Source organism: Semicossyphus pulcher, unplaced genomic scaffold (genome assembly GCF_022749685.1).
Source record: "Semicossyphus pulcher isolate SPU_LCO1_2020_fin unplaced genomic scaffold, fSemPul1.0.p SCAF_5, whole genome shotgun sequence".
Taxonomy (NCBI): domain Eukaryota; kingdom Metazoa; phylum Chordata; class Actinopteri; order Labriformes; family Labridae; genus Semicossyphus; species Semicossyphus pulcher.
In genome coordinates, this window is record NW_027211726.1 from 27,652,987 (window position 1) to 27,679,232 (window position 26,246).

At 40.0% G+C, this 26,246-nt stretch overlaps 1 protein-coding gene across 1 annotated transcript in view; it reads right to left on the bottom strand.

Annotated features, from left to right (window-relative positions):
* Positions 1-4,841: 4,841 nt before the first annotated feature.
* The window catches only part of kcnk9 (potassium channel, subfamily K, member 9), a 50,332-nt gene continuing 28,927 nt past the window's right edge, over positions 4,842-26,246 (bottom strand). Inside the window, exon 2 of the mRNA XM_069681807.1 lies at positions 4,842-5,725. Coding sequence (XP_069537908.1) covers positions 4,842-5,725 — 884 coding nt within the window. The remainder of the gene's footprint in view (positions 5,726-26,246) is intronic.

The window sequence follows — 26,246 nt, forward strand, 5'->3', positions numbered from 1 at the left end:
CTTTAGTTTAGCTTTCTTTCCAAGTAAATCTGACTAGCCTGGGGGTTTTGCTCTGGGATGTAGACAGCAGTATTCCCTTTTTTAATAACTATTAAGTATCCTAAAAAAAGACCAAAACCAACAAGTCTTTAATCCATCTGTCATTACTTCCTGTGAGACCAAAGTTCATTTGTTCTGACTGAAGACGTGAATCTTTAAACTTTGCACAAATCAATATTGTTATTGGTGGAATGAGTCAAATGTGTTTTGGTTCGCAGGTCAAGTCTCAACATCTTTGTTACCAGAAGCAGTCTGTGTAAAAAATCTTAGATAAATGTGAGACTGTAAAAACAACACATTGCATCGCCTCTAGTAGCAATATGTCAATCAAAGGTCACGCTCTGAAGCATAGCTCGATTTATCTTTTATTTTATTTACTTTACTTTCTTAAATGAGGTTATAATTTACAAACTTAACATCAAGCTGTACTGAAGAAGACTTAAAACTAGTGATTTAAACCTCTATTTATCGATTCTGCATAAAAATGTAGAATTTGTCAGCGAGGGACCGGATTTTGGTAAACGAAGTGCTTTGGTTATTAGGTGTTTATAGTCCGAGGATGATTGACCAATCACGTATCAGCAGACTTTGGTTGCATGCAGGAAAATCTATCTATGTGCGGAAAGGAGTGGAATGCAATCCTCTGTAATGCCATCCCAGCTCCCATCAGCGGTCATCTGGCGACGATTTAGCTCTATATTAATCCCTATACAGATGTCTGCATGCAAGTACAGCTAACAGCCAGCTCTTACCATAGACTGTATAAAAAGATGGACGACATGACAGCTCCCTAAAAGTGAAGCCAAAACATTTTAAGCGCCCCCTGCTGACTGGCTGCAGTATAGGTCATTAAGCCCATCTCCTCCATGTTAACAGATGGGACATGAGTCAAATTTTTCTCAAATATGGTTTCTGTCATTATAGTTAGTTCTCATCATGCTGATTTATGTCCAAGTGTTCATTTTTATGACAAGTTTATTTTTCATTAGTTATTTGATGCTGTCAAAAGGATGATTGACAGCTCTGTTGACAAATCCACCTCCTGCAGCTGATTTGTTCCGGATTAGCAGAGTAGAGGAGGAACGGCGAGAGGAGACGGAACTAAAACAATCACTACGGTCATTTAAGTTTCCATATCTGTGAACGTTTGCTTCAGACCAACACAAGAAGCTGTTCTGCTGTTAAACACACCAACGTGTGGGATCCTTTGGGTAAGTTAAGTGTGTGTTTTGCTTAGCGGAAGTGGCTACGGCGGCTCCACCCGCCGATCTCTACTGCGCAGCACTGGCTCTAAATGACGTTACCATTGCAAGATGGCAGTGCCTATCACCGGGGCTGTTTTAGCAACGGTTTCATTGAACATAGCAATGCAACTAGCAAGGAGTTGGTGGAGACCAAAACAGAGCTAAAAGGAGGGGGGGTATTGGGTTTACATTCATCCAGTCTGTGGATACACGACTCCAAACAAAGTAATCCAGTAATCTCCTAAAACAGCTGGGCACAAAATCTTTAGTAAATGTTCCTCAAGCAGGAGAAGAAAGAAAATTTCCCCTCCAAGTTTTTTTTGTTGTTTTTTTACCACAGGAGGATTTTATATGCCAGATCATCTCAAAATAAACTGCAGTGCCCATGTTCTTCTTAATAATGGAAAATGTCAGCCAGTGCAACAGTGTGCTCATTCGTGTGTCTTTAATAGTTTTAGATAACAATGAAGCTCTATCTCACCCATGAATTATATATCAGGTTTTGGCTAAACAGGAAACTTGTATTAGTAGGATAGTAATGTATCGTTGGTTTTGGTCTTTAAAAGGGATTTGATATCTTAAGCGTTACATTTACATTACATTTGAACCAGTCAAAATTGTCTTTAGCATTTCCCGAATCCCAGCCATTACCTCTGTGAGTAGTGTTATTTTTACTGATAGGTGTGATGGCCAAAACAATGATTACCAAACTGCTATACATGAAGTGAATTGGAATTATCATTTAAGCAGTTCTAGATGATTTTGTCTTTTGAAGAGGAGTGACTCTGCTTAGGCGCTGGGTGTGTACGAGGTTATAGAAAGCATGTTTCAGATCAGATGTCGATTTTTACCCCTCATATGAACTTGTTCTGTCTGGACTTCGATATGTCTACATTAACCACATCTGTGCTGTTATTAGCCCCAAAGCCCAGACCTTCATCATCTTCCAACAGGTTTGCTAAAGCACAAACAGGTCCGCAGCCACCATATTTAAATGTGCCCACTTCAACAGAAACACTGACTGCTGTTTCTTCAAGGCACGTATGCTAATGTGTAAAAATACATATGCATCTCAGCCATGAAAAGGCCTTTTTATTCCAAAGGTTGTTATAAACATATTGTACAGGATATTTAGATAAGTCGGTATAGTTCCAATAATGGAACAATGCTTTTAGGGCTTATCTCGGACTCAACGCCTGGTTATGTTTGTCATGACTGAATAGGAACCATGGCATTTTACCACTTGGACAAATAGAGTGGCATTCGCCTCGTGAGGCATGCTGAGCTTCCCAGGAAATAAATAAAAAGCCTGTTAAACACTAGGCTGCACATAATACTGAAGGTAATGAAAGTCAAGGTACAGAAATTTGGTGTGAGAATTGTTGAAATATTGAAAAGTGGATGTCACTTGGTTTGGGAATAAAACAGCTTCCAGCCCTGCATATTTCATCAGAGCTCCTCTTTGTTCCAATCTTTACCAACTATACATGCTTAGTTTAGCACTTTAATAATGCTAATTTAGGAGCTCTGATTGTAAAAATGTTTCTTTGTGTATTTGACAGAGAGCCATGGCCTAACTGTGACAGAAAAGGTGAATTGGCTCTATAGAGGCCTTTAATCAATATTCATATTTAGAAATTGTTAAATATTTTCCAGCCATGTGGCTCCCGCAAATGATTCATTCAGAACTGAGGATAAAGGTTATACCTTTTTCGAATAAAAAATAAAATAATAAGGAAGTAAAATAAAGTCAATCCCTTTAAGAACTGCCCGACTTTGGCAAAACAAACAGCTGATGTTGTGGATCATTCTTAAGACTATTTGCTATTAAGATACTCTTAAAGTTATTAAGAAATTATTTCCCCATTCATCATACAAAGTTCATGCACTTATCAGATCTTTCAAACATAAAAAAACATCCATATCCCTTTACTTCCTCTGTTATTTTACAGAAACTGTAAGGATCATACTGATGTTATTAAGTTTCTCATATCTGTGATCTTCAGTTGTCCCCTCACATTAATCACACTCACAATTTCTGCTTGTTTCTGTGATGATGCGTTTATCAGGTTGTGTTCCCTTAATGGCTCCAAAGTGCATCCAAATCTCAAGAGTTGTCACTTTGGATCTGCATGCTTTTCAGTCACTGCAACTGTTGTGCTCTCAGTGCTGCACGGTTGGATGTGAGCAGGTTTCATCAGCAGACTCAGGTCAGCTGCTGCTGCAGGCATGCATCATGTATAATGCAGGACTTTGGAGCATGATCATGCATGTCCCCTGATTAAAACGTACAGCGCTTATGAATTTAGCTGGAGTTATTAAATTACACTCTGAGAGCTCTCTTAAACAACCTGATATGATCAGACTTAATTAATTTGACTCATTTGATCCAGTAAATTCACGTCCCTTAGCCTGACTCAGTGGCTCCAACAGGTTTACTGCTGACATGTCCCATAATGCTCTTGAGCACTTGTTAAAACCAATCAATGGTGGATATGTGGAGCTACTTGCTCATCTAGTTTGTGAAGAGCATGCATGTCAGGATCATATGATCATAGCCCCAATGCCACCTTAAAGGGGCACTTCACCAATTTACACATGATGTTTAGTTTACCCGTCATAAGGAGAAGCACTCAGCCTGTGAGAGCTGCTTTTAATGTCTATTGAAGCTCAGGTAGGTTTGCAAAGTTTGCCAATGTTTACCCTAATAATGTCATGGTTATTTAATCAAGTCACACAGTTTGGGCTTTAAAACTGACTGCTTATAATAGATAAAGAATAATAAAGAATACATGATACAGAAACTGAATTTGGTAAATACAGCGAGGAGGATAGACTTCTCTTTGGGTCAATTTTAACCATCACAAAAAGGCTTTGTGGCCAGATCAGATTCTAGATGAGGATGAAATATCAATAACAGCAGCATGATCCTTTGAATCAAAGACAAACAGACGCCCTTCATAGAGCTCATCTATAGAAGACTAAAGAATGTCACAAACCATGGCACACTCATTAAATGACATCTAATGCACATGCTAATATTGGCAACAATATTTTGGCTTGATGCGTAGTGAAACCATTGAAATATATGATTGCTTATAGAAAACAATACCTGATGCTTTAAGTCATTTTAAAATCTCTGTCTGCAGTGAGGCAATGGAGTATTACATAACGGCAAAAGTTTCTTCAAGTTAAGGTGAAACAAGCATACTCCCTTTGAAAAATAGCATTTCCCCAAGTGTGCATCATTTGGTATGAAACCAAAGTTTATATATCAATTTTGTACTGTAAATCTGAAAGAAGTAAGGTCTTGAAAGTTTGTGTAAATGGAGAAAATCTCTTGAAAAAATAGACATCCATGCTTCATGCTTTGCATCCCGTTAAGTCCACGCTCGCTGTTCTGCGTAGAGTTCTTCATCTGTTCCCAAGAATACTTTTATATTACATACAACCAAAAAAGGGAAAAAGTGCTGAAATAAGATTTGGTAAGGAGCAGCATTGCAAATGTTTGACCTTGTGTATAAAACGTGGAAACTCATTTGTCCTGTGTGTAAGGGTTTAGATGGATTTCCTTCTCCTCATGAGCTGGTGATTGTCTGAGAAGCTGTGAAGGCCCGGAGACACCGAGCTGATGGGCGAAGGGAAGAAGCTGTTTTTCAAGGTGCTGGGTGAGATCTCCTCAATCCTGTAGGAAACTGAGTGAAAGTACTGATTGGGATTCAGCTGTGAGCTAAATGAGTTCTGATGGGAGAAAGCACATCCCAGGCCTCCCATCCCTCCCCCAGAGCTGCCGAAGTCATGCGAGTGGTAATGCATACAGGAGCAGACTGACTGCATATCAGTCACTTCTGCCCGATACGGTTCACGCCGCCGCCGTCCCCGCGGCAGCGATTCGTCCTGGATGTGGATGATCATGCTGTTACGGTTGCCAGCTAGCGAGGCCCGTTCCTCTGCATCCCTCCGCTCATCTTCACTGTTCATAGTCAGAAAGCGGAGGACCACCAGATTTAGGAAGGCCCCAATGACCGTCAGGCCCACCAGGATATACATGAAGCTAAAGGCCACATACAGGGGCTTCTTCTGGAGGGCCCGATTCTTTTGAAGGGCCACAAAATCCCCAAAGCCTATAGTTGTTAATGTGATGAAGCAGTAATAATAGGACTGGAAGAAGCTCCAGTCCTCGTAATGGGAGAAGGCAGCAGCCCCGATGCACAATGTGCCAACGCAGGAGAAAAATCCTACAGTCACCATGTTCTCCATGGACACGTCGGTGATGCTCATGCCACAGCACTTCTTTATCCGCTTCAGGAGGTACTTGACAAAAGTGTTCATCCTCTCGCCCAGACTTTGGAACATGACAAGAGTCAAGGGGATTCCCAGGACGGCATAAAACATGCAAAAGGCCTTCCCTGCGTCGGTCCCCGGCGCTGCATGCCCATACCCTGAGAAGAGAGCAGACAGACAGCAGAAATTAGTAAGGGATAAATGTTTTACCATAGAGCGAGGCGTTTTTGTAGGAGCAGTGGTGCAGTGGCGTCACAAGCACTACCAGCTTCTCAAAAAGCCCCAGATCAGCTTTTGTTTACAAACATGACCTCGCAAGAAATCTCCCTAAGAGTCTGCGAGCACTGCCAAAAGAGGAATTGAATAGGTGCACGCCACAGAAATGTGTCTGCTCATTAATCTTATTTGGGCTCAAAGATTATGGCGAGTAGGGCGTCCAATTAGTCCGAAGTTTCCGGTGGGGTAGAAGAGTTTGGAGGAGGGATTGAAAAGAAGTCATGGGGGAGCCAGGGAAGCTTTTAGCTTAATTAAACTTTATCTTTAGACCACAAGCTGCTGACTCACACACAAACAGACTTCAGAAAACCAACCTGTGGGGCTAACAATAGGATTCATACACTAAATTAGATTTCATTTTCAGACACAATGTAGATTAATTTTATATGCTTTGCAGGGTACTTACAGCTACTTCAGAGATTGCAGTATGAATGAAGCCTACTGCTTTTAAATATACAGTGCTGAAAACAGGGTGTCATATTGATTATCTCTCCTCTAGCACAGACCATAACTGCAAGCATTAAACACCAAAATCGTAGCCAAGAAACTCCCACCATCAGTTGGCATGTGTATCACTTCAACAAACGCCTTCCAAAAGGAGACATCATATTTTTGGTGCAGTGTGCAGCATTTTTATAAACTTATTTATTTATCTATTTTAGATATGTCCTGAGCAAGATCTGTGTTTTGATCTCTCAAATATTGATTCTGTCTTTTCCCATATGGCTCTCTTCCCACTCATGCATGTGTTTAGTCATGCACTTAAAAAAAACTCAGCTCTAGCAATCTGATTTGCAACCAGAACACTTAAAGTGCAATATACATTATTGTCTGTGGAATTCAAATAGACATGCTGTACCAGTACTGTATTAAAGGAGAAGTTCGGTATTTTTAAACCTGGGCCCTATTTTAACAAATGTGGGTGTCGAGATGACTCATAGGAACAAACACTTTGGAATCAGTCCAGTAGGTGGCCTCCGCCGTAGAAGCGATACGGCCACAATGGCTGCAACATAATCCCCTGGGGCAATTGCGCCAGATCAAAGTGCGTCCACTAAAAGTGCTTGTTTTTACCACTGACAGGCTCAGTGTGTTACTCCAGGTGTGCAACAACATTACACAAATGAAAGAGCAATTTCGACGATGAAGATGAGGCATTTGAATTCGATGGCTGTCCCTATTTATTTGAGCCGGAGTATATGCACGAAAAGCTCATAGAAATTGAAGAGAGAACAAGGAGAGAGAGAGGGGCAACAGGCAGAGGAGGATCAAACACATACACTAACCTATGCTTTCTGTACACCAACACAACAATTTCTGCTAAACCCTCTCTCCAACTCTAACTCACATTTCTACCATCCTGTATCAGGTAACATCTCACCACCCCCGAGATTTCAGAGCGAGACTTCTGTTTCTGGTATACAAAAAGGTCCCTACAATCTTTGTAGGGATCGTTTCCATAATGTTGTCGGACACCTGGAGTAACACTCTGAGCCTGTCAGTGGTATCGCAGCTACAGCGTAGGCCATCTACTGAAATGATTCCAAAGGTTTTTGTTGCTATGAGTCATTTTGACATCCAAATTTGTAAAAATAGGGCCCAGGTTTAAAAAATACCAAACTTCTCCTTTAAGCACTGTGGTATCAAATGTTTGAAAGGATATTTTATGGAATTTGATGTTTTTATCTTCACAATTGTTGAAATGACTTAAATGAGTTAAATTTAAACTCTTTTTAGTGATGAACCCAGAGTCTTCAGCTTGTTTTAGCTTTTTGCTAAAGATCCATAATTTTGTCTTTACAAGAAATGCTGCAGAACAAAGCAAAAGGAAGAGTCAGTGTTGGAGTTATATTTGCAGGGTGGCCAGAAACAAGACTCTAAATGAATGCTAATGTATAATGTAAGCTCTTCTGAATGCTCCCAAATGGCTAAAAAACAAACAGATTGTGCACCCTTAAGTTTCCCTTTAGTAATGTGAACTGGTTTGGTTGGACCAGAAGAAGCTTAAATATGTATACTGCATTTGGCTTTGAACTCCTTCTTCTCACCCTTACATGATGCACGGTCTGTGACCTTTTACAACATAGAGGAGTAATAGATCTTTTCTGCTAGAATACAAGCAATATCAGCCGACAGTAGAATCAGTATCCCCTTCAGCCCTGTTTGTATAAGAGCAGATTATATCCCAGACATTCCCAAGCTTTCGTATTTAAGTGGCTTTTTAATTTACAGTAAAATCTGACTATGACACTATTTCACAACTAAAGAACAAATTGATGTTGAAGCATTACCCTCATTTTCATGACTTAACATTTGTTGATACTTAATCTTGTTCATCCTTTTCACCCTGAAATGGATTCAATTTAAAGAAATTATACAAAATGTTACCACATTTGTTTCAAGTTGAATGAAGCCATCTATATACAGATGGCTATAAAGAGAAACGTCACACAGTCTACAAATCAAACTTGATTTTCCACACCTTGTGCACCTTCTACTGTAGAGGCCGGAGTCGCTCTTATTTTTCTCTCTGAGTCCAGAGAGGAGCTACTATTTAACTGCAAACTATGTTCAGTTTACTCGAATGGACCACTGAAAAAACCTTTGAGCGTGTTTTTATTTCTCCCTTCCTAGAATTGCCATTGCTTTATATTTATTTCATAGAATGATGATAAATTGACTTAATAAAAATGCACTTGTGGGTCAAGGCTAATTTTTTTTTTTAAAGATTATTTTTTTGGCCTTTTGGCTTTATTTTTATAGGACAGCTGAAGATAGACAGGAAATGTTGGGAGAGTGGGGGATGACATGCACAAATGATCGGCAGACCGGGAGTCGAGCCTGCGATCAGTGCGACGAGGACTGTAGCCTCTGTACATGGGGCGCCTGCTCTACCGACTGAGCTAAACAGCGCCCCAGGTCAAGGCTAATTTAAGAGCTCTGTAGTCATCCAGCAACAATAATTCTGTGTGTCTGATCATTTCTGAGCTTGAAAATAGTAGTTTGACTAAATTACTTTAACTTAAAGGAGAAATTCGCCCCTGGAAAAAGTCACCGTCAGTCAAAGCTGGTGTTCTCTGTAATTGATAGAAGCAATAATATTTGAAATTGGTGTCATAGCTGTGGAGAAAGTTGTACAAACAGCTTGTGGTTTCACCCATTCGACATTCCTACAACACCTAGCATACATTGCGCCCCTTCCTCTAAAAGGAAGGGCCCAGCAAGAGACACTGGAGTGAAATACTACTGTTTCACTGCAGGCAATGACTCAGAGTGGTACAGAATCCAAAATACGACAATAATATACCTGTGGATCGTCTAAAAAATCTTTGGGTCTGCAGTCTACATTTCAATCTTGATGATTTTGAACAAGACATGACATCGGAGGTGGGCGTGTAGTTAAGCAAGCTCCCTGGCCTCCGCCAGATGTCGCGTTTAATGTAAAGCAGATAGCGTAGTCCAAAGGCACAGAGCGCAATTAGCTCCCCATAATAGCATGATAGGGCTGAGGTTGAAAATCGGCGAACTGGCACTTAAAGGTCACGTTCCAGGAAAGAAAACTTTGGTAACCTGGGTTACATTGGCCCTCACAGTCATGTATCCATGACTACGTGAGTCACATGATGACATCAAAGTAAACTCCATGTGGTGATGAAGTCTGAGAGATATGTCTGAAAGCTCAACACAAAAAGCTTTTTGTCAAAGAAAACAAAAAAAAAGAAGGTGGTGGATCATCTACAGCACTTCAGGAAAGTTTCAGTCTAAGCAAGATCATATTGAGCTTGAATTAATCAGACTCTTTGGGCTGTCCGGAGGGTACAGAACAAAATCTAAAAGGCACGCTCTCCCCAATGGTAAGCACAGTGTTTTTAAATACACTAAAACATGCAGAATCACTGGTTGTTCCTTGAAGTTTGAGTTCTGTTCAGGAAGCTGAAGGATCAGCTTCAGGTCAGCAGCAGCACACTGTGTCGCTGCTGTGACTGTAGATGAGCTGATTGAATAGCTTGAACAACATTTTTCCACGTAGACACAAGGGGAAGAGCTGATTCCATCAACAGAAGGCACAGCCTTGTTAGAAAGATGTAAAACACACAATCACTCCCTCATATAACAAAGATATGAGATTAATAGGAATGGGCTTTGTTTAAATAAGATAAGCAAGCCAAATATGATGCTAATCTGTTACTATTACCTTATCAGGAAAGAAAATATGAGCCGTTCGAAGAAAAAGCCTCTGAATTGTTCTCACTGGAATTATTTACGTTGCTGAAAAAAACCATTGCAAAACTTTTGCATTCCGCTTGAGAAAAATCAATCTTGTTCAAAGGAAACATCATGTGCAAGACGTAGCACAACATGCTTATGACAGTTATAATTACATCTCAGGACAGATTTGTATTCTACCAGCCATCTGTCTTCTGCCCTCTTCCCTCAAAATTAGCAAATTAATTGATATTGATTCGTATTGCTTGGATTTGTTCTCGCAGAGTAATTAGGACATAATGAATTTCACTGGCAGCTGTGAAGAAATTACAACTTTGATTCAATTTGTGCTACAATTTGACTGTGCAGACAGATTAGCACAAATCTCCTCCACAGATAATCTTTCAACATTATGATTTACATTTAAAGATATAAAAATTGTTTCTGTTTGGATGAGTCATTTGAGGTTTTCTGTGTGTCGCTCTCATCAGCCTCTCCTGCTGCAATCAGACCAGAGTATTAGGTATCGATTCAACGGCTGCCAACTGCAGGATCCCCACACTTGTATGTATTCTCGAGTAGAATTGCCATCCTGATTTTAAGTGTCAAACCACACAGATGAGTGCCTCAGGTTTCTAGCACTGTGATGTCCAAAGTCGGGATCTGTTAGTGAGAGCGCTGACCAGGGCTGGGTTTATAAAAATCGATTTTTCCGATTTCAATCGATTCCCATTTGAATGAACAGTAACAGTAAACAGTAATCTACTATGGCTAAACAAACAAAGAAAAGATCAACAACTTCAAAAATAAGTGAAAATCCAAAGAAAAAGAAACAAACTCGACGCTCAGATGAAGGCAAACAGTTTAAAAAGGAAAGCGACCGTCAGCGAGGAAAATTAAGATTTACAACCGGAGCCAACTGTGGACATCACACATGGAACAATGTCTGGATATCTGGGAGGTGTTCTCCCGCAATTACCATTTATCGCCATAGGTGCTGCCAAAGAGAATGAAACTGAGATCTTTGAGATTATAACTTTAACCTCATCTGACATTTGCAGTTTGGTTCGGTTTAGCCACAAAAACTGTTTGATTAAGGAAAAAAATGTGGTTACAGTCAAAATACTGTCCTTCAAAGATAAAATATGTTATGTTTGCCTTTTGTTTTGCAGTTTGAGCAGAGGATGATAAAATGCCATTTGAGGATAGGCGTGGTCTGGAAGTGAAATGAAGAACAAGAAGATCGCAAATGTAACCAACAGCAGGGGTCATGCAGTGTCTTGTTCAAAAACCAATGGAGAAATACTAGAACAGGGGAGATATGGGTATAGACTCACGGCTAGTTCAAGTGAATAATTGTTGACCCTTTATTTACCCCTGAATGCCAACCCAAGCAGACTTTTTTTCTTCCTAAAGGCTTTTATGTCGAAGGCAAGAAATTGACTTCCAGTGGAAATGTATTAGTTTAAAAGTTGTGCTGACAGACGTGACTATTCCACAAATTACTGTTAGTTCTGGTTGGTTCTGGTCTATCATGGACTGATAAAAGACAATAGGTTCATGGAAGCTTTTTCATTTTGCTTTTTCTCTCTTGGAACTCTTGTGACTTTTAGAGAAAATCCTCTGCTGCAGAAGTTCAGAGGCATTTCACATCTATAGTCTCTGTAATAGAACAGAAAACAAATGGCCCCTAAGCTAAAAACAAGTACAGGAGGGGCATGGATTATAACCTAAGTTATTTATTTTTTCCGAGCCAGTCTCTTAAAGTATTTCTCTGATGTCGTTGATGGGATGTGAGGTTTTCGGCGGCAGCGCTGCACTGTGTAATCTGTTTGTCCTCTTGTAATGACTCTATTATCTGCTGTTGTCTGGGGAACAGACATATTTGCTCTGCCACACAGAGCCCTGCCAAGCACAGGTGCTTTTGTGCTTATGTGTGCACAGGTGAAGGCGTGTGTTCGGCGCAGTGTGCAGTACAGCGGAAAGACAATAACACTCTTTAGTGAAGATAAAAGCACAAGAAAGGCGCGGTCACTCTAATATTACATAATAAGACAAATTTGGAAAATGGAGGGTTGTGTTTATGGACATCCATTCAGGCATCCTGAAGGGGAAGAAGATGCATGACACATTTTCAATCTATACTCTCCTACAAGCTGGAGCAGACAAGATTTGTTTGCCAAAACACAGCAGCCTTATCAGCCAGAAGCACAAAGTATGTCTGCAAGAGAGAAGAGCTCCACACACTAATTGAGATGGTGTAGATCTGATGTGGTGACGCTCACAAGAAGTGTTTAAGAAATTGTCTCCTAAACAGATTTCCTTCAACAAACATCCCTTATGGACCCTTTTAGTGCATTTTAATAGTTAAGGAGCCTGGTTTATAATAAACAATGTTTGATTGCTTTAATGAAAAACACATTTTGTAATAACAACTGCAGCTAAAAGCCATTTACATTTGTTAAAGCAATTCTCCATTAGCCTGGCAGTCAAAAAGTGGAATAAAAGCAGATCTGCAGGCCGTTTACTGAGAAATAAACAGGAAAAAACGGTTAGAGTGTAATTTTCCTTGCAACTCAAGGTGAGCTTAAAAAGGCACCGTAGGTCGGTTTAATACAGCAGTGTGTCTCACAGAACTTTTCAATTTGAGCAAGTTTTCTGTGTCACTGCACATCTGTTGAGTCACTCTGTAAATGTTTGAACAAACAGAGTGGGTAGTGTGATAACACGTCTACACAAGGTGCCTCCTGAAAATATTTTTAGTGTCAATTGGAGCAGGAAGAGGTAAAAACCGAAGCTCAGAACACTTGGCATGGCACAATCTTTTTCTGAAACCTGTGACACAAAAGTCTTCAATTGTACTAGCAGCTCTCCAAGGATGGTCTTCTTTACAGTGATGCTTTGAGCAACATGCTAATATGTTCATACTGATACTACTTACATACTGATGTGGAAGGTATAATGTGCACCATGTTCACTATCTTAGTTCAAAGTATTTTCATGTTAACTTTTTCAAACTAGCTCTAAACACAGCTGGGGATGGTGGGAATGTCATTAGTTTTGCAGGGATTTGGTTGCGAAACAAAGCACTGGCAAAGCAACATATTTATATCATGATAGCAAAAAATGCAAAGTCAAAGGATCACCAAATGACAACATGATTGTGCATAACAAATGTCATGGCCAATAATAAAAAATAAAAAATAAAAAAAGTCAAAATCACAAGTCAACCTCATGGTTGCCCTATACCTGTCAAGGGATCACAAAAATCATTAATACTCTTCTCTGGGAATCATAAAGTCTAAGCAAAATGCTAATTAAAATTTACTGCTGGTGGCACTCAATAAAAAGACAGGCAAAAAATAAATTACAATCACATTACTGGCAGGCCTTCCTGCATGCACATTCAAACCTCTGCAGACGATCCAGAACGCAGCAGCGCAAATGGTTTCAATCAACCCAAAACGGCACACGTCACTCCACTGCTCCTACTGGCTCCCTGTCGCCGCTCGCATCAAAATCAAACCATGTTGCTTGCTTACAAAACAGCAACAAAAACGGCTCCTGTCTGCCTGACCACCCTCATCCAGGTCTACACTCCGTCCCGCCCACAATGCTCTGCCGATGAAAGGCGCCTGGTACTCCCATCGCAACAGGGCCCCATCGGTCAGCAGAGTCCCTTTCACCTTTAAGAAGAAGCTAAAGACCCAGCTCTTTATGAACTCCTCTGACCTTAATAATATATATGCTACAGATGATGATGACAACAAGGATGTAGTTTATGCTGACTAGGATTTTCATGATGATGACTATACTGATCTTGTTGATGCCCTATACAGCCTGTTAGCACCAGTGTCCAATCACACTTGAAGCTGTTTGTTGGAACTTACTGACTTTGTTCTCTCATGTCTTGATTGTGTTGTATTAACTCTCAGATGTACGTCGCTTTGAACAAAAGCGTCTCCAAGGACTACTTCTTAAGTCATTACCTCACCTCGTAGGGACATTCTCCTTGTTTCTCAAAAAAAAAAAGGCATTTTCTTGGGATTTTTTAGTCGTTTTCATTTTCCAGTCACCATCAACGGAGTAGAGGTGGACATCGTGGATGAATACAAGTACCTGGGTGCCCACATAGACAATAAATTGGACTGGACAAAAAAAAACAGATGTGGTTTACAAGAAATGTCTGGGCCGCCGTATTTCCTCAGGAGACTCAGATCTTTCAACGTCTGCAGAACCATGCTGCAGATTTTCTATCACTCGGTGGTGGCCAGCGTCATCATCTACGCTGTTAGTGTGCTGGGGCAGCAGGCTTCTGACACAGGAAGCTAACAGACTCAGTAAGCTCATCAGGCAGGTGGACTCTGTCCTGGGAGTGGAACTAGACTCTCTGGTGGAAGTGTCTGAGAGGAGGATGCTGAGGAAACTCCTCAGTATCATGGACAACACCGCTCACCCCCTGCACGCCACACTGGAGTCCTACCAGAGCACCTTCAGCGGTAGACTGAGGCCACCGAGGAGCACCACAGAGCGCCACTGGAACTCTTTTTTACCTGTAGCCATCAGACTGTAGAACTCCTCCGCGTTCAGCAGGAGGACAAATGGAGCATGAAGGAACTTTTTATCACCATGTACTACTTCTGATATCATGTGCAATAACACCTTCAATATCAGGCTATATTATGTTCACCATGTGCAATAATACTTTTCTATATCTGGCTATATTGTGTACATTATGTGCAATATTTTTTTCCGGGCCATATTTATGTTCATGTTAATATTTATAGAATGCAATATCATGTGCAATACTTCCCATTATTTATGAGTACCACGTGCAGTATCACGAGCAATGTAATCTTTTCTTAATAACTCTTGTGCAATAGAAGCTCTTACTTTAAAATAACTGTCAATACTACCTGTCAATTTAACTGCCATCATTACTTCCTGCCTAGTTTTATAGATGACTAACATTGTTTTTTCTTTTAGGTACCGTCTCTTTTGCATGAACCCATACACACTTTATGTTTTTTATTCTCACTTATATTTTATATTTTCACTTACATTTGAGTTGTTGTTTGTATTTTGTATTATTTGTATTGTACTGTATTTTTTGGAGCTATCTGGCACGGGATAAATTAAGTTTTATCTTATCTTATCTTGTGTTTATGCACCTGCAAGACTTGTATATGTGCATGTTGCAACTGAAACTGAGTGTTGAGGCACTTTTCTCAAAGGTTCCTCTTTAATCCACGGTGGCTTTGCTTGTACCTCATTAGAGGTGGGAAATAATGAAGCTCAGATACTTTGACACTGTACGAAACGAGTTAAAGCTGGTTGTAATGTAATTTTAAGGGCTACTTTTTCCTACCTGTGTCACTTTCCCTTCAGTTAAGAAGTTGAATCACTACTTCTCCTTTTACCAGAACTTCTATTTAAGCAGTTTCTGTACTTTGACTTGAGCAAACAATGTGTGTACTTTTGCCAACTCTGCTTATTTTTATGTCGCTACTAAAGTGTCAGAAAAATGAAAAGATGTAATTGATATATTCTCTGAGAAACCATAAAAAATCAAAAACCAAAAATGTCCCCTCATGGTGGAAGCAAACTCACCAGAGTCTTGATGAATTTATACCCTGTGACCATAAATCTCTTTACAATATGTTATGGCAATCCAGCCAATTATGGTGAAGATTTTCAAGGCTAGACCAATGTGGTGGAAAAACATTCTTTCATATCCATCACTAGAGCCACTTTGCTAGACAAAATGTACATCAAGATATATATCCCTATATCAAACCTCCTGACACAAAGAGAAGTACATACACCCTTTTCTCACAAATTGTAGCCGTCTTTTTTTAGCTATTACAAAATTCAATTTATAATTGCCTGGCCCTGTACAGTCATTTCCAAAGTGCCTCTAATGTTTACACATTTATGAAAATAGAAAGTCAGCTCTCATCATAAACTGCATGACTCAACCTTTGTTTGGCTTCAATCCACTTTACTATGACTTATTTGAATGTCTGCCCACACCCACAATGTGAGCTCCATAGGTCCATGTGAGTGAGGGTGAGTCATGTTGCTCAAACTCTAAATTGACGCAGCTTGTAGCTGAAATCCAATTATTATATTGTACTATAATTATAGTTAAAAAAAAAAAGTTGCATGATAAAATACAGGGGAACAGCTCACGGTGAAAAAACAATCCATCTACACTTTGAAAGGGAAGAGAGTTCAGACGTAAAGATCTAGCAGCCTCAGATCTGCAACCCAGCGACTCAGCTTTTATCCTCCCAGCAATTTAAATCAAAAGTAATCTCTCTGTGACATTAAATATTTGTAAGAACATTATTATTTTTTATCACTTCATTGCAATGATTACAAATTTGTTATTCCAAACAGCTTCTAGACTTAATCCAAAAGGTGGACGGAGCTGGAAGAAGCCTCTGTAGTATATCTGTAGGTTATTTGTATGCTAATAGAAGTGTAATCAAGGGTGAGTCGTTAACCTGAGTTGTTGACCCAGTAACACTGACAGTCGTTAGTACCCACCAATGACTGTATATATAGATGGACGACGCGTCTCCATCTGCTCCCATTGTACAAAAGTGATGCCAAAACAGCCCCAGTGATAGGCCCTGCCATCTTGTGATGATGATGTCATACAGAGCCAGAGGCAATGGAGATCAGCGGGTGAAGCGGCCGTAGCCACTTCTGCTAACCAAACCACACACTTACTGAAAAAAAACAGCGAAGATCAGCAGAACAGCTTCTTTGTGTTGGTCTGAGGTTAACGTTCACATGTATGGAAACTTCAATGACTGTAGTGATTGTTTTTGTTACGTTTCCTCTCACCGATCCTCCCCCACTCTGCTAATCCAGAACAGATTGGCTGCAGGAGCTGTATTTGTCAACAGAGCTATCAATCATCCTTATTACAGCATCACATAACTAATTAAAAATAAACTTGTCAGAAAAATGAACACTTGGATGTAAATCAGCATGATAAGAACTAACTATAATAACAGAAACCATGTTTGAGGAAAATGTATTTGGCGTGTATTTTGATTTTATAGTTTGACTCATGTCCCATCTGTTAACATGGAGGAGGCGGGCTTTATGACCTATACTGCAGCCAGTCAGCAGGGGGCGCTCGAAATGTTTTGGCTTCACTTTTAGGGAGCTGTCATGTTGTCCATCAGTAAGTGGGTGATAGGTGGTGTCTCAGGCCACCACCTCTGTTCAGGGATGTTTTTTCCAACTTAAAATTGATGGCTTCCTTGACACCTCTTTCAAATCAGCGGTCTTCTCTGGCCAGGATGTGAACCTTGCTGTCTTCAAAGGAGTGACCTTTGCCTTTAGATGTAGGTGGACAGCTGAGTCCTGACCTGAGGAGCTGGCTCTCCTATGCTCGGCCATGTGTTTGTGGAGGGGTTGTATTGTTTCCCCTATGTACAGGATACACGACATTGCTCTGTTTATGGGTGTTTGGTCCTTTGGGTGAACAAGCTTTTGTCTGAGTGTGTTCAATGGTTTAAAGTGTACGGGAAAGTTGCATTTGTTAATAATCCTCCTGAGTTTGTCAGATACTCCAGACAAATAGGGAATAACAAGTAGGGAATAACTTCAACCAAGTCCAGCTGCCTTTTGGATTAAGCTTAGAATTAACATGACCTTCACAGACATTCCAAACAGCTGCTTCTTTAGTACGTTGCAATTTTTTGAAATATACAAATAATACAAAAATATAAAATAATAATAATAACAAGGAGTGGGGACGGTGGGGGTTTTAGTGCCTATTCACTGCATGTCTTGTTTTTAAATTAATATAATTATCCAGTCTACCAAGCCTATCTTTAGGATACATCTTATTTATTCTTTGTATTTCATCTCTTGTTGTGTTCATTTTCCAAACATCCAAAACTTGTTCTATTGTTGGTAATCATAATTGTAGTTTTGGTGGATTTTGTTGTTTCCATGTCATTGTCACCTGCTTCGAAGCAGGTGGGAAAATTATTGATTAAGAATATGAAATACATGTTTTGTGTTTTCATTGGGGCCCTGTCCATTTATAAAATCAGTTGGAAACCCAGCTGGAAATTTTCTGTTCTAAGAACGTTCTGCGAATGTTACGTCCGATGTTCTGGTAATGTTTTGAGCGGGAAGTTTTTATTTGGCTCCCAGAATGTTCTTTTTAATAGTAGGAGAACGTTTCAAATCACATTTCAGGAACGTTTTATAAATCACGTTCTGATAGTTCAGGCCTACCAGGCTGGTAGATTAAAACATTGCTGTTACAAGTACGATTACCTCAGTCTTTATCATTACTCTGCTTCTCTCGCTAATTTATTTATTTATTTATTTTGCTAATCTTCACCCTAGTCTACCACTATTATTGGCACTGTAACCATAAGTATGTGTCTGTTGTTGTTCATGTAACAAGAACATATGTTGTTGTTGCTCTCTTTGCCTGTCTCTATCCTGCATCTCCTTCTATCCCATTTTCGGCCCATCCAGTCGAGGCAGATGGCTGTTCAACATGAGTCTGGTTCTGCTCGAGGTTTCTGCCTGTTAAAAGGAAGTTTTTCCTTGCCAATGTGCCGAATATTGCTAAGTGCTACTCATGGTGATTCATGCTGGGCCTCTCTCTAAATAACATAACAAAGAGTCGGTCTAGACCTACTCTTTCTGTAAAGTGTCTTGAGATAACTCTGGTTATGATTTGGCGCTATACAAATAAAATTTGATTGATTGATTGATTGTTGGATTTCAGCCGTAATTAGAACTTCTGGGTAATATTAGCCAGTGTTATGGGAACGTTTCCTGAACGCCAAGACAGACAAAAGGAGATCTCATAGTTTGGAAGACATTAATATGTTTATTTAGTGCAAAATTACTAATAAAAGAAAGCCTTTTTAAATGTTTTCTTAAGCTGCATTAATATAGTTTTAATGTATTTTTTGTAGTCTTTAATTTAAAATGTTCACTGGTTAGCATTCCTTTTCATAAAGACCTGCAATGCTGGTGACTTAGGACAATGAAACTTTACAAACAAATCTAAAGAAAAGGGAACACAATAAGACCAACAGTCAAAGTTTAGTTCTTGGTTAGTGGTTAGTGTGCAGTCCACTTGCAATTACTGCTTATCACCAAAGGGGCCGCCATAGAGAACCAACTGAGATCTCTGACTGCTACTTTGACTTTCAAGGTATTTGTAATAGAAAATGGTAAACGTCCCTTCCTTGTCTCGAAGTTTTCAATAAATCCTCTTAAACAAAATTGCTGACATGTGAGAATCTTTTTCATTTGATTGAGAGCACACAGAGAAGAATATGTACATTCGGTCAAAACAGAAACATGGTTGGTATCAATGTAACTTTTGATCCTATGAACATGACATTTTGTCAGAGAGGATAAGAGAATAGATGATATCTGCTTTTGGTTTACATTAATTTTCACACGTTCTTGTTATATAATATGAATCATCCATTATTCATTACACTATCAAGGTAGTCCCTCATTAGCACCCACACACAGCCTGGGTAGTTACTCTAAGTGTCAAGCAGTTGCTTAAACCAACGCCTTTTGCTTGTTTGATCCGCAGGTTAATCTGACTCGTATTATTTCAGGTGCCCCAGCGGCATTAATCGCTACCGGCCATGGCATTTTAATGAAGGTCAAGAAGAGCAGGGAGCACAGAGGCGAGAACACCTTGTTCAGCTCTCTGCCTGAGTCTCCACCATGTCACGACAAGAGCTTAATGTGTCTGAGAAGTAGGAACACCATGGTTACCTACTAAAGGCAGGGAACCTTTCACTATCACTGCTTTTTGAAACACTAAAAGCTTCCACAATTCCACTTTGTTATGGTACCATAATGGTTATGGTCTGTCAGCTTCTAGTAATCTTAACGCTATTGTTAAGGGAAAAATGTCAAACATAAAATTGTGCGCTGATGAAGAGGCAATTCCAGCGATATCAGAGATGCCTGCCAGCCGCTTAGAAAGATCACATTTACATTTTAAGTGTTTTTGTCCAATACTCTTATCCAGAGATGTAGAAAGAGTGAAGATCACAGAGTAACATAAGAATGAGAACAAATCAGAGTTATCATTAAGAGTTATATTTAAATAAGCGTTCGCTTTGCAGCTTTCAATGACTAACACAAAAATGACTCAAGCAATAACTTTTTCATTTATTGTGAGCAGGATGTTCCAGAAAAAAATCCTCTGGCTCAGGAAGTGGCTTCTCTGTTATTGTCAGTTTACTCGCAGAGCAAAAGTACCCTCATGGCTTACATCAAAAAGAGTGGCACATACAGTCCAGGAACTGAAACTTAATCAATAGAAAAGGACTAAAAGTTGGAAAAGGTTTTTATCCCCACCTCTCCTCAATATCTACTGTAGCTTTGGGCAAAAAGGCAACTGCATGAAGCTGCTCCACTAATGGCAACTACCTGCTGGCTGTAAAAAAAACACTGACTGTGCAGAAAACTCCTTTCTTGAAGTCAGAATTATTCTTCCACAAGTTGTTAAGGTTTAAAATGTCAGTGCTAAAATGTAGTGGTAAAGAGGTCAAACAGGGATAGGTTTGAGAATGTGTTCACCTTCACAACTTCTAACCAACATAAAAGGTTCAATTATAATTTAAAAAATGATTTACAGAATTGTCTTCTCCTTAAAAAAACTGCTGCCTTTTGAAACTGAAATGTCCTAAGAGCTGAGGGGAACTGCAGGGCCATGTGATCATTCTGTCAGTTTGGCCCTTTAAGGGCCCGATTTTTCCGCTCTGTGCGCCTTGCGTTTTTGAGGAAATGCTTTGAGCGCCTCGAGTTGAAAAAACTTCAACTCAAAGCAGAAAAGCGCCCGACATCATTGGCGGGCTTTCTGTTAGTTTACAATATAACAGTTAGGTTAATGACAGCTAATGATTTTGTGGTTGCCTTAACAACAGTAGAAGCGAGCTGCTCTTTTTTTAACCGTGGGCTTCAACAAAAAAGGCAGTGCGGTGCGCCTCGCGTTTTACAGCCTGCAAAACACGCTCTGTCTGATCGGGCCCTTAGTGTTCCTTTTCATATTACACAAAGTCATTGATGCATTTTAACATAAACATATTGAGTAGTGGAATATTGGCCAATGGTATGAAACAGGATGTGGACTGCAGAAAGCCAGAAAGGCTTTGCTGACCCAACCATCACAACTGCATCCAAACAATTTCTGTGACATTACTTCTGTCTGAAGTTGTATCTTAAGGATATAAATTAACGTCACAACTGTAGTCAGACATATGAGCAGCTTTGGCTCAGGATTTAAAGGGGATCATCATTGGCTGTTTGAAAAACCCATACTCCTCCTTTCCACACATGGAAGTGTCGTTACACAAGACACTGAAACCCACATTGCTCCTGATGGTTGGCTAGCACCCCACATGGTAGCTCTCTTTCATAAGTGTGTGAATGTGTGTGCAACTGGGTGAGTGTAAAGCAAAACCTTGCAAAGCGTCTTATAAATGGCTTCATTTACATATGTCAGATCTCCACCATAATTATAACAAAATGCTGTTCAATCCCTTTCAAAGTTCAAAACATGTTCATTTGCCATGTGTGTGTGACCTGACAAATGAGTGCGTTGAGGTATTCACATAGACTGTATATCAGAAGCCTTGAGTTTGGCATTTAGGCTGTCACTACCGTGGTTTTCATTATGCCAAAGGAGAGGCTGGACATTGCTATGCCTTGGTACACATTTGTCATTGTCACAAGTAGTGATTGATACAATAACCTCATTAAAAATCAATTGTGGAAAATGTTCTCATAGACTTCTATACAAGCAGACCTCTTTTTATTGGACTTGCCCCCTCGATAGCTTTTAGAGAGAATGTAGGTTTAAGGCTCTTTTGCATCGGTTTCACTTTTCAGACCCCTGATCTATGTCCACTTCTATTACGCACTCTATTGGTATGCAAAGCTAACACAGACCCCATAGCCATATTAAGACTATGCAAAGAGAGGAATTGAGAAGCTTCTGCCAAACTGCCGTTGTGATCCATCACATCAAAAGCTCACACTGCCCACATCCTTATTTACACATTTCCTGTCAGGCAGTCAAGTTTGATAAGTTCTCAAGGTCACTGCATAAGCAAGTGTTGGACTGCCTGAACCGGCAATTAAGGCTAAATAAACAGGAGAAGATTCAGTACGTGTAGGGACATTTTGTTTTTGTGTGCCAAGCAAAAGCTGTGAACCCAGTCGGATTAAGAAATGAGGGTGGACCTTTGCAAGGTGAATTTACAATAAGGACAGGGCAGCTTTAAATGTATAGCACCTACAGTTGTCTGTTTGTTTTGGAGAGCTCATTTTTTCTTGGAGAGACATGATAGGTATTCAGGGAGTCTGAGCAAGAAGCTGAGCAGCCTGAACAGAGAGGCTGGTAATCCTCTGTATCGCCTGTGGAAGCTGGGTGCTGTTGCTCCTAAGAGAATATAAGATTCCTTAAATCTTGAGGTACAGCCAACGTATGCTGGGTGTGTAATCCAACGCTTTAGAGTCCTGTTGTGTCTTTTCTCACTGTAATTCTCTAAATGACACTTGCATCATTGGATGTAGATAGATTTATGAATGGTTAGACTCTTATTTTGTGAAACAGGCTATTCTCAAGAGTTAACTCCCTGTTGAATCCAAGCAGCAGTGAAGGATTCAGCGGGAAGAGCAACAAACAACCCCCTAAGGCTACAGAGAACAGAAGCCAACCAACACACGTCACTGAAATATGGGACACACAGAATGCACAAGGCAAGAGATGCCATCGCCAAGTATGGTAATGAGACGTAGATAGGAAGCACTGGGAGGGCAGAGGGAGAATCAGTGGAAACAGCGAGACAGCAGTTTGTAATAGGCAGAAGTAACAAGCAGAAATTAGACTTAACAAGCATCAGTGGCAATATGGGTGAGAGTGACAGACAGGTTTAAAAATAACATCTCATTGTGTTCGTGGAACGGTATTGGTGACGCTCCAGTAAACATTTGCAGGACAAAAGATGGTTGAAGTTAAAACTGGGCTAAATTGGGTTGGCAAATATCACATGGTTTTAACATTATTTCAGTTAGTTTTTTCTCAACGTAAAGCAGGTCATGGACACACCTAAGCTGTGTCCCAATCCACGGGCTGCAGCCTCCGAAGAGGCGGTCCACGGAGGATGCTCCATTCATAGCCTGCGTAGACCGTTAAAGCCGAACCGAAAAGAAACCCTTGTGTCACCAAACGCCGCTCCTGTTGCCTATTTTAAAGATAATTTGTTTCAAGGGCCCTTTCGTTTCCTTAAACATGTGTAACACTAGCTATTCAATTGAGTTGAAACCCAAAAATGTAACATTTTAAAGCTTATTCCTCTGGCGTTTAAAAGTGAATTGCCGTGCAATGGATCTGGGGATACGGTAGGCCGCGAAGGATGCACCTGATGGATCCGGAAATGGACTGTACTTATATAGCATTTTTCTAGTCTTGCGACCACTCAAAGCTGCTTTTACACTACATGGCAAAGGCAAGGCCATTGAGAGATTACCAACTCTACCACTGAGCCACAGCCGCCCCACAAAAAACTGCAACCATTTTGCAGCATTGATTTCAACAACTCAAAAAACAAAAAACATATGTTTCTCACCAAGCTTTACTTTGAGTCTAACCAGACCTTACTTTTTATTAATCTCCTGTAACTATGCTGCTGCATGTGATGAGTTTGAGTGATAGATAATTGTTGTGCTGTCGTGGATGAGGCATGGACAAAAAAGGAATAAAAGAGGCATTATCTGAATACGATGGGGCACCAGGGTGCATCAAGTGGTTAGGCATTCATTGTATTATAATTATTGTATTATTGCAGGGCAGCTATCACACAGAATCACATTCTCCATTGCAAGGGTGCCTTAGAGGGCACTTCATCAAGTTTTATACCAAGATCTGGGTGAATTTTCAATTCTGATTGACTGCAGGGTGTCCATTAATTCCCCTCAGTGGACGACTACTAAGTTGTCTCGGTGAAGCTGTCTGTTCACTGTTTTAAATTAAAACACTGGCTATATATCATCAGCCTGTATGCAGCTGAAAGTGAAAAATAAAAATAAAGGAGAATAGCAGAGCAGAGTACATCCACCCTCTCATCCAGACGCGGTCAGTATTGGCTCCAAAACATCAAGATGGGACTGCCAAAATGCCAAGCTCAGGGCTCCCACACTGTGGTCCACAAACAAGTGAGGTCAAGGTGATTATGTCTACTTTATATGTTCTAAAGAAGCCTCAAAAATCTTTTTTTATGCTAAGCTAACTTGCTAATTCCCAAAAGTAATGATAACTAAACATTGGCATTTTGAGCATATAAGCATGGCCGTATTAGCAGTTAGCTCAATGCACCACTTTGCCTGAGAACATCGGTCTTACTGAGTCACTTTCATCTGTTATCTTTAATCAGTACTAAATCTACTGTATAGGTACAATAAATGCCACAGCTAGAAATTCATATTGTGTTATTATATATAAATATGTTTTATCCATTAGCATTTAATCCAGGTCAGCCACACCTGTTTGGACTTACTAATAAGTGAGTTTTAAGCGATTAAGTGTTTGTGTTGCCTTTGTCTTATTTGTCCTTGTTTAATGTGTAGTATGTGAATTTGTGCGTCTGCACATTGTGAGTAATGTAAAACCGGAGTCATACTCCTTGTATGTGGCCACATACTTGGCCAATAATGCTGTTTCTGTTTCTGATTCTAATATGACCATGACGTTATGGCAGCCTGCTCAGATTGACTCACAGCAGAACAAGCTTCATTCTCACTGCAGCATGAACTTCTATTAGTAGTTCCTGTTTCTGGACCATAGTTGCATCATTTTCAGCCTCAATAACAAATCATTTATTATTTTTTACATGTGTTGTTTTATTGTTCTTGCTGCCAAGCTGCTGCAGGCTGAGGCCAAAAACCAGACAACTTTCTCAGGAATGTATGAGGTGTAACATTGGGGTGGCTGTGGCTCAGTGGTAGAGTCAGTCGCCTTTCAATCGAAAGGTTGGCAGTTTGATGCCCGGCTGCTGCAGCCTACATGTTGAAGTGTCTTTGAGCAAGACACTGAATATCCAAAAGCTCTTGAATGCATAGCCATCAGTGTGTGTCTGTGCGTGAAAGGTTAAAATATGATTGGAGATTGGCACTATGCAGAGCAGCCTCTGCCAACAGTGTATGAATGTGTGTGTGAAAGGATGAATGCGTCATGTAGTGTAAAAGCGCTTTGAGTGGTCTGATGACTAGAAAAGCGCTATACAAGTGCAGTTCATTTACCATTTTACTAACAGCTCTTTGTCAGCATCTTTCAGTATAGCATTTAGCAGCTAAGAGACACATATGTTCTCAGGAACTGGTGGAGACCAAAGTCAGAGCTAAAAGGAAAGTGAATATTAGACATTGAACGTGACTCAAAATTAATACGTATCAGCTCTATGTGTCCATAGGCCTCTTTTCCAACAAGTAAACACTTTACCCCACATTTCATCTTTTGTATGATAATAATTATGATTATAAATGAATTTAGACTTCCTTTCTGAATAATTCACACAATACCATCAATCCTGCTCATAAATTATCATATACATTTATTATTTTAGATTTTGCAGAAGTGCAGTCTATTTACCATTAACATTAGTTATTGTTGTGGCAAATTAAACTTTGAGCAGACTTCAGATTCAGCAAGATCAGGAGAGATTGTTCATCACCACCGACAAGTGATTCCAAAATAATCTTTCATCCTGCATTTCGGAGATTATTCTAACAAGTTTGAGTTCTGATGCATCTAAATAGGTGTTCAGATTTTAAAAAGTCTTCTTTATGACTTTTTTTGACAACATATAATAAAGGATCTGAGTTAAATCAAAATGGCTTTAAATCATCATGTTGCTGCCTACTCAGATTCACTCCTACAGTTCTCTATTTATCTCTCTCATATGTATGCAGTCACACACAAATTTTTTCACAAAGGGGACTTTGAGGCCTACCTATCGCCTGGAAACTTCTAATCAACAATGAGTCACCCAACACCTTATCAGATCATTGTAGCACGGCTCCTCAATCTTCTGCTTTTCACTTCTGCTCCCAGCACAACGCGGCCTGGGAGCAATTTCAGTGATAAAACACCCCAGGGGAGATGAGTATTAA